The sequence below is a fragment of the Netta rufina genome (genome assembly GCF_964035555.1).
Source record: "Netta rufina genome assembly, chromosome: 6".
Classification (NCBI taxonomy): domain Eukaryota; kingdom Metazoa; phylum Chordata; class Aves; order Anseriformes; family Anatidae; genus Netta; species Netta rufina.
This window is the reverse complement of record NC_140129.1, coordinates 24,745,918-24,759,825: the sequence shown is the minus strand read 5'-3', so window position 1 is coordinate 24,759,825 and position 13,908 is coordinate 24,745,918. Positions and strand designations below refer to the sequence as shown.

At 38.7% G+C, this 13,908-nt stretch overlaps 1 protein-coding gene across 9 annotated transcripts in view; it reads left to right on the top strand.

The window, feature by feature from the left end:
• KALRN (kalirin RhoGEF kinase) overlaps nucleotides 1-13,908 on the top strand; it is a 493,218-nt gene that overhangs the window by 217,725 nt on the left and 261,585 nt on the right. For all 9 annotated transcript variants that reach the window (XR_014618580.1, XR_014618581.1, XM_084289498.1 and 6 more), the window contains exons 6-7: nucleotides 3,249-3,371; nucleotides 12,457-12,648. Coding sequence is in view for 7 of the 9 variants with exons in the window: in XM_084289498.1 (XP_084145624.1) it covers nucleotides 3,249-3,371; nucleotides 12,457-12,648 (315 nt within the window). In the remaining 2 variants the exon portion in view is untranslated. The remainder of the gene's footprint in view (nucleotides 1-3,248; nucleotides 3,372-12,456; nucleotides 12,649-13,908) is intronic.

The window sequence follows — 13,908 nt, the reverse complement described above, 5'->3', positions numbered from 1 at the left end:
ATCCTTGATTAGGAGGGTGAAAGTACAATTTTTCCCATGCTGCCAGTGATGTGTGATAAAGAAAACCTAATCCCTTCTTCATAGTATTTAGAAAATGACTACAGTTCAATAAGTGTGAAGCAGAAATGCTTAAAGTCTCTGAATGAACGAGCCCTGGAAACAAAAGCAATACAGACAAATCAAACCATTACTGTGCCCAGACTGTTCTGGTTTTGGGCATCAGACTAGTATTTCGACACAGCACTGGACTAAACCATGCAGAGGTACCAGTTCACCTGGAACTCGTTTGGGTACCTTGGCTTTAGTGATGCATTGTGTAAGGTAGATGTGCCTACAGTCTTGCAAAGCCCTGGCTGTTGAGTAAGTATATACAATCACTTCTGCCTTATTAGTCATTAAAACAGAAGTGCAATGAATGCTTTTACCGAACAAAGTATGTCATTAACCCTATTTTAGACCACAGTGAATCTGTATCTCCTTTTCTCTGGGCATCTTGCTTCATCTTCTTCCTGGTTCAAACCACGTGAAAACTCAGAGAAGAAAGACTTTTGAGTTTCAAGTCAGCGAAGTTTGCAGCAGCTAATGGGAGAGACTCCAGACAGCACTGTGGGGGATAATTTGCTACAGACATATGCTAGCTGAAACCAAAGTTACCTTTTTTATGAAGAATATAATAGAAAGATTCAAAGTCTAATTTGAAGTTGAGTCTCTTCCAACATCTGCTGCTGTCCATGAATAGAAGTTGAAAAAGCATACTGTTCTGAAAGGTGATAGAGACCTCATCATGTGTCACTCAAAATTCCTGAAGGTCATCCTTTCAACTGCTTTGTGTATTTCAGTTGATTAAACAAAAAGATGATTCAACTTTAAAACCTCTTTTTTTTTTTTTTCCTTGATAGTCTATTATTGTGTTTTAGAAGGCAGAAGCATGATTTAACTTAACCTACGTTCTTGTCCAATAATGTGTGTATAGATTAGATGAAGGAAATGCTCTCTATCCACAGAATAATAGATGAGTAGTTTAAATTACTCGTCTTACAAAGATCCTCATTTGGCCTTGCTGACCATAAACTATTAGATTTACTGTTTATTTTCAGTGGATTGCTGCCAGTTTTCTTCTTGAATGTCTTTTAGATTGTTTAAAACACTAAAAAAATGTTCACGTTGAACGTTTATCTACTTATAAGTAGTCTGTGTTCGTTTCTAAGCAGAGATGTAAAATCTTGTTGGGACATGAACTTCACTGCTATGGAATCTTTCTGCCTTTGTGGCTTTTTTGTTTTTGAAGTCCACAAATGTGGCAAATGATTTTGTGCTTATTTTTCTTGTTAAATCTTAATAGAGTGGGAAAAAGGAATCCAATGAGAGAACCTACTATCTTCTACCTGAAAAGCCACCTAAAGCTTTCTTATTCTGTTTAATTGGCAGTAATATTTGAAAGCCCTGATCTCATCGTTGCATTAAATCTTATTTGTGCTGTCTGGGAAAAAAAAAAAAAAATAGTCGTAGGCCTGAATTGGATCAGCTCCATTGGTACAAATCGGAAAGCAGCCAACTTGAGGATATTACTTTGAACTTGCATCATTGTAACTTGAATCAAATTTACCCTTGAAGACTATTCATCAATATGAAATAGTGGAGACTCTGTAGTTGCAAGTGTATTCTTATAAATAAAAGATTAAGAAATCTGGTGTAAGTGACAGGTTTTGGGGACTGGGTCAGTGCCGTGTGTCCAGTGGCATTGGAGCACTTGTAGTGTTTATTTTCCTTCTAATGAAAGGGATACACAATATTTTTGCTGCAAATCCCCTGCACAAAGCAATTCATCCCTGTGCTGAATTGAGCACTCAGCACAAAATACTGGGTTTATCTCAGGAATTTGAAGTTACCCAAACAGGGCCTTTTCTTTGCTCCTGGGAGCACTATCTCTGCAGGGAACAGATAATGGATGCTGAGAAACTCAAGCAACGCACAGTGCTTTTCAGGTGTCAGCCTGAAAATTGTTATTCAGTGCTATGGAACAAAATGTCTGCTGGCTGGAGGACACATCAGTGGCGTAACAAAGATCTGGACTGATCCCTTGACTGTAAGGTGGCTGCTTAGAAGCTGCCTCACTTCCTCCTTTTCACCCTAAAATGCTTGCTTTAACACCTATGACTATATTGACCTGCCTGACCTCTGCTGCTTCTAAAATTGGCTTTTCTTTCCCTTATAATGAATTGGTGAGGTTTTTTATGTTGTTGTTGTTGCTATAGAGCTCTTATTAACAGAGAGGTCCTTGGCTCACTGGGATGAAGATGGAGACAGCATGAGGGAATGAGGATTGAAGGGGTTCTCTAAAGAAAATCTTTGCAGGAATAAAGAAATCCAGGACCGTAATGTCTGCACAGCTGCAGACAGGCATAAGGAATGGTTCCCACTTTGAAAGCATTTAGTCTCCAACACAACACAGAGCAAGCCAAATTGTAAACATACTATCTCCTATCTGTCCTGTGACAGTTATAACGAATGAACATGCTGCAGATTGGAGCATCACATTAATATGCTACGAAGTAAGGAATGAGTTTCATCAGCTTTATTCAACATATTTCTATCTGTGCCTGAAGAACTGTACATTTTACTTGGAAACACATTTGGAAGAGGGAGAAGTTGGAATGCATACTCTTTATAGATATTAATAAAATACTTTTTTTCCTTCATCCCAAAAATAATAAGCGGAAGATAGACTAGGTTTTGGCATTGGAATTGGAAAGATCTAGGAAATAGGTGTAGGAAGTCAACTGGCTATTTGGATACAACATTTGGAAACTTTATGTATAGACTATAAGGAAAGGGGATGAGAAAATCCCATCAATAATTACGGAATTTTTGGTCCATTTCTGGATTAAGGGTACTTTATGAACTGTTAGATCTTTGGTAAATGGAGCAACCCCTGATTTAGGTCCCTCTGCTGCCATTTTTCTATATATGAAGTTGTTATTGCATGTAGGAAAAGATTGTAGTATCAGTTTACTGACGAATATGCTTTATGAATTATGTTTCTTAGCCTATTACTCCACTCACGTGTGGATAACTTAAATGCTGTTGTTGCTTTAGCAGCTTATTTCAATACGGAACATTTATTTGTAAGGCAACATAGTTGGGTGTGGGGTGGTGGTCACATAAAATTCCACAGTTCAAAGACATTTATTTTGTGCTGTTTCAATCTTCTTCATTCCTCCCTAACACTTTCTTTTTCCTTCTTCTAGATGTTTGACTGGATCAGCCACAACAAAGAATTGTTCCTGCAGAGCCACACAGAGATTGGCGTGAGCTATCAACATGCCCTTGACCTACAGACACAGCACAATCATTTTGCCATGAATTCAATGGTGAGTTGGGAGCACACTGTGAAGAGCAGGTCTGGGAGTGTGAGCAAGGAAGGAAAAGGCACATGAGGCCACCTCCAGATCAGGGAGTGCTGAGGACCTACGAGAGGTGAAGCAGGGAAGGTCAGGCTGGGCTGTGGTAGCAGCCCTCTTTCTGGGAAGAAAATTGATGCTCTATCTGCCCAGATGCTGATGTGATTATTTCCTTGACTTAAAATCAGCACAGTCCTGTGGAGTTTGTTTACATTTTGGAGAGTGAATACAATATTTTTTTACTTTTTTGACATTTCTTTGGGAATTAATGAGAGCTCTATGTAGTCCTTTAATAATTTATGCTTCTTCCCCTATGTCCTGCTAAGGTACTTTTCAAAACCTTGAAAAAGAGACACTAATCAAGCTGTCAGTTATGGCCATGGTGGGATTTTGGCTTTTTCAATAGTTAATTGGTTAGTCCTTTTTAATGCAACTCACCTCATGTTGAGGTTTTTTTTTTTTTTTCTTTTCTTCTTTTCTTTTAATAAAAGAAAGGGGAAAAAAAAAAAAAAAAAGGAAGTGTCATTATCCATTTTTAAGAGCTTTGCTTATTTTTTCTTATTCTTGTATAAGATACTTGTTTCTGGAAGCTGCCCTGTTTTCAGCACAGAAGTAAGGACTGACTGTATTGATCTTTTGGTTGTTGCAGTGGGTTAGAGAAACGGATGCATACCCCCTGCTGCAATCACACAACGCAGATACGAGTCTCTCTGAAGGCTGTCAGTTACACAAAAGCTTGCCCAAGTCAGCCAATGCCTGCAGATGTACCTGTACACACTGTGCATGGTCAGACTACGTTTGCATTGGGGCTGAGACTTCAAAGGTGTTGGTTGATATTTCAGTCACTAGAGAGCCACACCACCCTGTGGTGCCAGAAGGCAAGGTGCTGTCTGAAATGTTAAAGACTGCCCACCACTTTCATAAGATTACGTTAACCCTGTTACTCAGGCCAAATTTCAGCTCAGGTAATTAAATTCCACCCACCATTTCCACCTGTCTACCTATTCCTCACTAAATCATCGTGTCTCACTAAGGCAATGCATAAAAGCAGAGGATGAGAAATGTTTATAATGGCTGTTATGTATTTATTGTGATTATAATTGAAATGAGCACTGAAAAATAAGCTCTAGGCAACTGATTGCTAAGCTTGCAATCACAAAGCCAACTAACAAAATGCAGGGTAGAGCAGCCTCCGTGTAGTGCTGCTGTTCACAGAATCCTAACGAATACATGTGTCCTGGAGGTTAATGCGTTAAAACTCATTTGGATTATGATAGATGTAAACCCAGTCATAATCCTTCACAAAGCATTGTGAGAAGAGTCAAGTTGGAAGACCTCCTTTTATCACTTTTGTGGTACTGCCTGGCATTATTTTTCTAAAAATATCTGGGAACTGAACTTGGAAAGGGATCACTGTTAATTGAAAATTAATGGGTGAAGGCAAGGGTGCTGCCTAATGAAAGAAAAACCTAATTTCCTCCATTATTCTTCCATCTGTCTCCAAGTGAACTTTTGGGATGAAGAATGCAAGGAAGTGAGGCATTTGTAAAGATCATGGGGTCCCTTCTGAGGGTGGCCATGGCTTCTGGCTGTGCCGTCTCACCACTGCCAAGCTCTCGTCTGATAGTGCTGCCCAGAAGAGAAACCTTTTGTGTTTTGGGGCAGATGATGTGCCTCCCATTTTGCTGTCTCTGGTGTAAACCACACATGTATAGTCATATGGAGGCCCATATGGTCAGCATGAGCGATACTGCAAAGAAGATTGTTGTCTTCATCTCTTACGCACACAAGATCTGTGTGGAAGGGCGTCCATACTGGGCACCTTTAGCTTTCAACCTCTAAGTGCATTGAGAAATGGCACTCTACTCTGCACTAATTAACTGGGCTGAAACGTATGAGCATGTGGTTCATACGCTTGCTGAAAAGCCTATATTCCTGTTATGTGTCTGCACAGTGGCCTTTCTGGGGGGTTTCAATTCCTGGGTTGCACAGGCTGGCAATCGAGATGAGTTTTCCAGCCTGGTGACACTGTCTTGCGGAATTAAACAGGGCTGCTGTCTTGCGGAGGGCCAGTCATCCTATTTTTGGAATAGCTGGCATGAGGGTGAATGTATCAAGCTGAAAGGACATTTGAAAATTAGTGGAAAAGGGGTAATAACCTTAAGCTGCAGCCTCCTTGCACTAACCTGGCGCCGCAGTCAGCAGCGATGCTGGTTTTTAGATGGAGTAAATTCTTTGTTAGAAAAACAGGGAGTGACTCCTGCTGTCCCCAAAAGTTGACGTTGTGAAGATGAGGGTGTTAGCATGCGGGAGGCATCAGCTTGCTGCATGAGGGTGTTGGGCTGCATACTAGTCACTCTGACTGAGGCAAAGCATGCAGGAAGAGCAAAAGGAGATTAAAATTAAAGCAACCGTTTCCTGGCCATGGCCCAACTCCTGTGATAGATGATAGTTGCCTCTTGGCACACATGGGAGCTCTGTGTGAGCATGTGGGAAGACAATAGGTAGTAAGGAGGAAGCCTCTGCACTTCTTTAAGGCAAGAGCCAGTGGTAGCAACAGACTTGGGACAGATAGACTTACTTGAACAAAGCAAATACAGAGGAATGTGGGTGTTGATTGTGAGCTTAGTGGTAGGCTTGGGACACACAACTGCCTACACAGCAATCTGGTCTGTGTATTTTGTTAGGTTTTTCTGATGGTTGGTCTGACTGGAGGTTTTTACCATATGCAGGTTTTCCATAAGAAAATTGTAGTCAGGGATATCAGAAATAAAAAGTCATGCAATTGCTACCACATAACTGCTTTTACGCAGCTGTCTTGTTTTTATAATAGTATCTTAGCATACTTATTCAAGCTATTGTTTGATTTCTGCAGAAAGAAGACTGTCTGAAAATGGCTAGTGCATGTGTGCCTATTATTTGATAATATTCATGGTGCAGTAAGAGGTCTAGGTTGCTGTGCTAGGTACACCGTTCTTTGCCTTGCAGCATCTGTTGCCAAAGGCTCTGCTTCTGCAGATTTCATGTACATGAATTACTTTTGTACATTGGGAAGCCTCCGTTATTAAGTTCCCACTGATATATATTTGTAGACTTAAGGATTAGCACTAAGTAACATAACGCAGAAGGTGAGAGAAAAATATAGCTCTGGTGACTGATATTTAAGTACTCATTTGGAATTATAATTCAGTTTTTTTCAATCTCTCCTGTCATACCCTTGGCTGCTAAGAGAAGATCACAGGAGTACTTTACTGTTCCTTTACCAAAAATGAGAGCAAGAGGTCCTTCAGACCTGTTTGTCATCCCAAGTATAGTAGATTTATCCACCTTGGTCTGAAAACTTAAGATTTTGATGAGTTTTAATTAACATACACATTCATATCTGATGAGCCTTCAAGCTTTCTTATGCTAATTACAAAACTGAAATATTTAGCTACCTCTTCATGCTCAAAATGCGGAGATTGGTTCAAGAATAATGACATTACAAACCCAGGTAAATGGTGTGGCTTTTTTTTTTTAATGCAATTTTTTTTTGTTTCTGAGTCTCCAGGGTGAACTAGATCACACTATCCACTTTTTCTCTAGACATTTGCTATGTAACTTTATTTTTGATAGAAATTTGCTTTTTAATTTAACTAGATCATTTTTAAGCAGCATGTTAGTCACAGCAGATAGTTAGATTGAGAACAGGTCAGCCATCATGAATCTGAGTAATGAAAAAAAAATTCAATCTTGAAGCGCTCTTATTGGGTGTGAGGCATTGGGTTGTTTTGTTTTGTGTTTTTTTTTTGCGTGTTTTGCTTTTTTTCTCAATACATCAAAATTGGTATTTAGAGAAGATGTAGATAAGGGTGGCTGTGTGTTTTACAGGGAGAAACCATACAGATTTCAGCAGCAGTTGGATCAGATCTGGGATCTTCTAAAGGTCTTTTGTTTTCCTTATATTATGCTCAGTGCACCATAGGCCTGGTGTAACTAACAATATTTACAACATTTTTTCACAGTTCCTCGAGAAGATGCACTCTCTGGATGTTTTTTAGGTCATTCCTTTTGTTGCATGCTCTTCCTAGGTGTTCTGTGAACAAAGCTCCTTCTTGAATCAACAGTGTTACTTTTTTAAAAATAATAATTCTTTTTAAATGAACAATATGGCATATGGAATGTGAAAAAGTCATATCTGAGGTAATAAACTGTAGCATAGTAGTTTTTTCAAATAAATGCCATAGATATTTTTTCCTGTGATTCAAGACAGTGCTTGTTTTTATTTCAGTTTCAAAATAAATTGTTGGTCTTTATCACAGCTGTATAATATTTATACTGAAGCAATGCTACTTCTCACAAAGATTAATATTTAGCTCTACCATTGTGTGAGTAATCTCATTCCTCTAGTCACTTTGATAGAGGAAAGCCTTGGTGTTTCAATATGATGCAAAGCATATTAATCATCGCTCTGCACTTGGATATATGGTATGTGTATCACTTGTTCTGGACTGAAGGTACTTGTACTTCCTTTGCTGGAACTGTTCTGTGCCTGGATCTGTTAACCTCCTGGAAGAGTGAGTTATCACTTTCCTTGGAGCATATGTAAATATGGCAGAGCTCACTGCTGCCCGTCCTGCTGTCAGGGAGGCAGTTGTCTGACACTAGATGGAGATGCATATTGTCCTAAGGAAGTCGCAATATATTTCATACATGTTACAATTTTCCTGTAAAGGCTAATAATGTATTTTGAAAATTCCCAGCGTTTGTCTTAAATGAACAGTATTTTTCTGTATGTAGGCTGAGCTAAAATGCCATCCAATATTATTCTGCAACATTCTAGATGTAATTGGCCTTGTTATAGAAACTTAAAGGTCTTAAAGATATCTCATGAGATTATTTTGTCACTGAAACATTCTGCTTTGGGTTTATGTGTTAGGTTCATTTTGCAGATGGTTTCTAAACTTACAGTAACACAGTGAAAGCTTTTCTTGACTTTTTTTTTTTTTTTTAAACAACATCTTCAGCAATCAAATTTCACCTTCAGTTAATCTGCAAAACCCTTCTTTTGCAGCCCACATCCACTGCCACCACAATATCTCAGCTAGTTCTCTAGGAAATGAGATGAACACAGCCAAGTTTCTTGCAGATTTAGTGCTTCTCACTGCTCATTTTTCTTTCAAGAGTGTAAGGTATTCTCTATATATCTGTAATAGAAGAAAGTAATGTTCCAGCTAGAGCTGGAAGGTTTAATTAAGAGGGAAGGTCTCCCAGCATGATTATTAGATGATCAGTTCTGAATTAGTGTTGTATTTCCCTGTGGGAGATCATTCCACAGCTGAACCACCACTACTGTCAGTGCTTACTGCTGATGGCTGTTATCCTAACAAGTGTTAGGGACTTTTGCAATGAACACATGCACTGGAAGGAATGTCTATGTTATAGACATTAGTTATAAAAATCAAGGCCTCACTTACGCTACAGGAATGGACTAAGAGATGGTGGAGACACACACACACACAAGGTATTCTGAATTTGAAAGGCATTGCAGGTGGCCTCCCTAAACTGTCAAAGAAACTTGCATATCATGATGCTGTTGCACATACAGAGAATTTTTGCTTTTGTTTTGTTTGTCCACCACGTGTCTTTTAGGAGTAAAAAATCCCCTTTCTTGCCCAGAATTTCAAAGTTGAAGTAACTAGATGAAAAATTCCCTCCTGTTGTATTTGCAGACTTTCAAAAAGCAGTCCCTACATGTAGAATAAAGTTTTATCAATGATATAGGGAACATGTTCGTCAAAACTTGGCTGTACCCTAGTATCACTACAACAGAATGTCAACGGAAGTGTTTTTGTCATTACTTCTAGACATTAATATATGTTTTCTCATTGTTTGACCTATTGTATTCCTATGTAGCCATAAATCAGTGATCCCTTGCAGTGCTCTTTGGGGACACCTCTCTGTTTTGAAGAAAAAGACAAGGGGGAGGAGGGAAGGAGAAGACTTCCGTTATATTTAAAGTGAAACTCTCTATGAACCTGGTAGTTTCCGGCCTAAAGGAAAAATAAAGTCACAGACATTAGTTGCTCAATTTAATTTACATCCTGTTAGGATAAAAAGATCAGTGTAGTAATAATACAGAAGCTCTCAATTCATTCAGTTTTTAGAGATGAACAAACCAGAGGGAAAGGAAGGTTTAGCTCTGTGAAATGTTGACAGTTGGCAGCACAGACTTTTGTTCCATTTTACTCGGAACATTACACATTGGCAGATAAAGATGAAAGCAGCCAGTTTACAACTTTATTCTACTTCACGATGGAAATGTCTTGAGTCTTTTTGCGGATTGTGGTCAATTAAATATTTCCTCCTAAAACTAAATTCTAGAGTGCTTTGAAGCTGTATTGAATTTTTCAACCCACAACAGGCATCCAAATCTCCCTCACAATCCTGATCCCATAACAGCAACGTCTGATAGGATGTGCTATTCTAAATTTCAGTTTTAAGTCTTCCCTGTTTCTTGGGTATCTCTGAGACCTTGGATGAGCATTGTGTCTCCAAGCCCCGCTTCAATGTCACTGCCTCACAGAGGTGTGACAGATAAAGCAGAAGGAAAGGATACCGGTGTTGTGGAGTAGAAGATACCTGCATTACACTACCACTAGGACCTGTACAGAAGAGCACACCATGTGTGACAGTCTGCTCTTGAATCCATGAATCCATTTATCACCCAGGAAGCACCAGGAAGAACATAGGGTGAGCAGGTAACTACCAAACTGCTCCTTGCTGGAGGGCTCCTTGTTGGAGGAGCTGTGGAGTTAGTGGGTTGGCTACAGGACAGCTTGGTACTCCTCCATGAGAAAGTTTCATCTAGTAAAGTGAAATTCCCTCTATAAAAATCCTCTTCTCCATATAAACATGTAAAAAACAGACATAACAATATATAAATCTACCAAAAAAAAAAAAAATAAGACTAGGACTCTATCTGCTATATTTCAACTAATTGTACATTTTATCCTTCTACTAGTTAGTAAGTCCATATACTGTAGCTACAGAGATCTAAGGCATTCAGCTGTTTTCCTCCTATGGAATCACGTCCACTGTATTGCAATGGCTGAGACAATTCTGTAGGGGAGAAACAACAACAACTTAAAAAAAAAAAAAAAAAAAAAAAAAAAAAAGGAAACCTACTATTTTTGACATGAAATCAAAAGTTTTTCAGCAACATTTTTTTTTATTCTTGAAACACAGCAAAGGTTCATTTCTTCAGTTGGTGTACCTCATCCAGTTTTTAGCAACTGTTGCGATGCTATACTGCTTTCCATCAGAATTGCTGACCTGAAATGTTAAGGAGTCATCTTGGCTGAGGTTTAGTCATGAAGGCTTTCAGGGAGAAAAGCTTTAAATATTTATTATTCTAAATTACTTTTAGAGGTGTTTGAATTTTAGATCACCAGCCACAGTCAAATCATAACAATTTTTTAAAAATATGTTAAACTCCAGGAAAAAAAAAAAAAAATCAGTGTTCTTCTAACCATACGGGGGGGGGGGGGGGAGTTTTGTTTCTTTAAAATTAATCTGACAACTTCTATTTAAATGAAATTTTTAAGAGAGGCTATGAGGTAAGGGAAAAACTAAAATTGGAGGCTGGGTACTGCTTTGTCTGTGTAATTCATGTCACAGCTTTCCCAGTCATGGTTTTACTAGGAGAGCAGACTGGTTGTGAGGACTGTGGTCACATCCCTCATTACTTTAGCACCTACAGGTGTGGTTAGTATACTTTGTAGTTATCCAACAGGCTTTGCAGACATACGTTGCCCTGCTTCACAACTTAGTTTGGAGCTGTGCCTACCTTAGCAGTGCTCTGTTGTGTTTCATATTTGGATTGGCAGATACCTTGCCACATGGTGCTCCTACTCACTATGATGAGATCCTGCTCCAGAAAACTTTTCAACCTCCAATTTGTTATTTGTCCATGAGTAGTACTGTAAAAATCATCAGGGCTCTGTCTGCCCTTGTGTGTAGGGGTCTTACAGATTCCACTCTGAAATTCCTAAAGCCCTTTTGAAGTGGCTCAGTGAGACGAAAAGCAGTGAGTCAGTACTGGCAAAACATCTCAAATGCTGGGACGTACGTTCCTTCCTTCCAGTGAAAGCAGAAGAAGGAGAAGCGTTTGCATCAAGTGACAGTCCAGAAATCTGCAAGACAGCTGTCATTTTTCTCTTGACAGTGCATCTGTATATGACATTGTCATGGTGGCCCTTTATTTTTAGGCTTATGTTCCAATGCTTGGGGTATCATAATGTAGTTACTGCTGTCCACTGTCCTGTTTGAGAAAGACCTGTTCTTCCACTGCTTTGAGGCTTGGTAAGAATCGCCATGAGGAAGTCTTGTGAAAGAATAGAAAATATCCTTTTAGTAGGCTTTTTGAATCCTTCTAAATTCACAATGTAGTTAAATGATCTCTCTGCTGGAGAACAGCTTAAAATAACCTACAGAAAAAATAACGTTTTAACTGAAGAACACAATATAATACTTATTTCTATGGAAATTTATTTCTCTATAGAATATCCTTATGAGCTCTTTTAAATTCTATAACATTTTTACATTTGTTGACACTGCATGTCTATAAAGGATTGTCAGAGAGGTCTCAAAGAATAGAAAGCAAACATTTCATTTGTAAATATGTGGACTTAACACACAGAAAGATTAAGTAATTCAACAGAAATATCAAGAATAAGATAGAAGCAATGAGTAAACCCCAACAGGTGAGTAAATAGCTAATGTGCGACAAATGGTTTTACCTAAATAAATACAGAAAAAAATAAACTGAAGAAGAAGCCGGGCAAGATAACGGTGGTAGATAATGGCATAGATGTGCAAAAAGATTCCTGGGGGATGTATTTTTAGAGTGGAAGGTAGTATGCCTGCTATTCATGCATATTTAAATGGGTGGTTGATTGCTCTCTCTGAACTGCTCGGCTTTTCTCCAGCTGATGGTGTTTGGAATACGTAATGAAGGCAGGGGGTGGTCATGGTTCTTCTTGCTCATTATTTATGTGTGTTTTTTAATTTTCAGAACGCCTATGTCAACATCAATCGGATCATGTCTGTTGCATCCAGGCTTTCTGAGGCAGGCCATTATGCATCCCAGCAAATTAAACAAATTTCTACCCAGCTGGATCAAGAGTGGAAGAGTTTTGCTGCAGCCCTGGATGAGCGTAGCACCATTTTAGCCATGTCCGCTGTCTTTCACCAGAAAGCTGAACAGGTAAGCTGCTTTTGTGACTGGCAAAGTGGTCCACTGCCGCTTTGATAATTGTGATGCTGCAGTTATTACCCTATGGCTTTTGGATTATATACGGTGAGGTTAAAATTCTTGTTCCTAGTGGAGCAGTGTCTCAAACACAAACAGTGATGTCGACCCCTCCCCACTTCTGAGTGGATAAGAAAATATGTTTAGGCCTTAGTGTTGAGATCTGGTGATAACTGAAGTACTCTGGTGCAGTAACGTGCTGCCTTGTTTCAGTTGCCTAGTATTTCATCAGTGCTGTGGATAAAGTCGGGATTATTATGGTCAATAAAAAAAGTATGTATCTACATTCATATGTATACATGGAATGTGCACAGAAATATTCATAGGTATAGCATAGACCTACACCAGCAGACAATTTCCAGAAGCCAAGGCATATTACTGTTAATGAAGCTTACAAAATTCAGTCCACCTCCACTCCTGCAGCATTCTCCATTGCCCCAAGCTTTGTTAAGCCTCATTAAAAGACAGCTAGTAGCATCCCAAAGAACTTTCTGTCCCTGAACTCTGGTTTGCATCTTTAACAACTACCAGAATTGTTCCATAATTTCACAACTAAAAGCAGACTTAAAATGTGTCAGTGAAGAAACCTGCTTTTTTACACCTAAACCAGCTTCACTTAATATTGATGGTTCAACTTTGGTTATATGTTGATTACATTTATTTTCCATTGACAAATGGTGCTTTGAGGCTCTCTTGAGTGCTGTTGTGCACTTGTTTTTTCCAAGTAGTTTATTTAAAGCTACTAAGTGGCTGTGGTTGATATTTCTATAATAACCCATATTTCAAGTGGCTAAAGAAGAAATTATTACTGATATGCTAGAAACTGCGCCTTGTAAATCTGAATGTATGCATGGAAATGTTTAGCTGAAAAAGTAAAGATTTTCTTTGTTTGTTTCTGAGCATAGAATTATCATGGATTTTTCTTTATTTTCTGTTTCTTACTGACAGCAGACCATAGCACAGAGCAATTACTCACCCTACTGGGCACTTACTCATGTAAGCATGCTCATTGGCTTTGAGACTGATACGCTAACAAGATGACCAGTACAAGTACGTTCATCTCAGTACAATGGACACTGTAAAGCATAGTTGTAGAATTCATACTGATAATTGTCTGTCATATAGAAGAATCAAAAAAGAATTTATCCAGTCTACAGTCTTAATGAGAATCATACAAGGTTTATTAATGAATTAGTTCTTTTTTGTTTGCTTTGG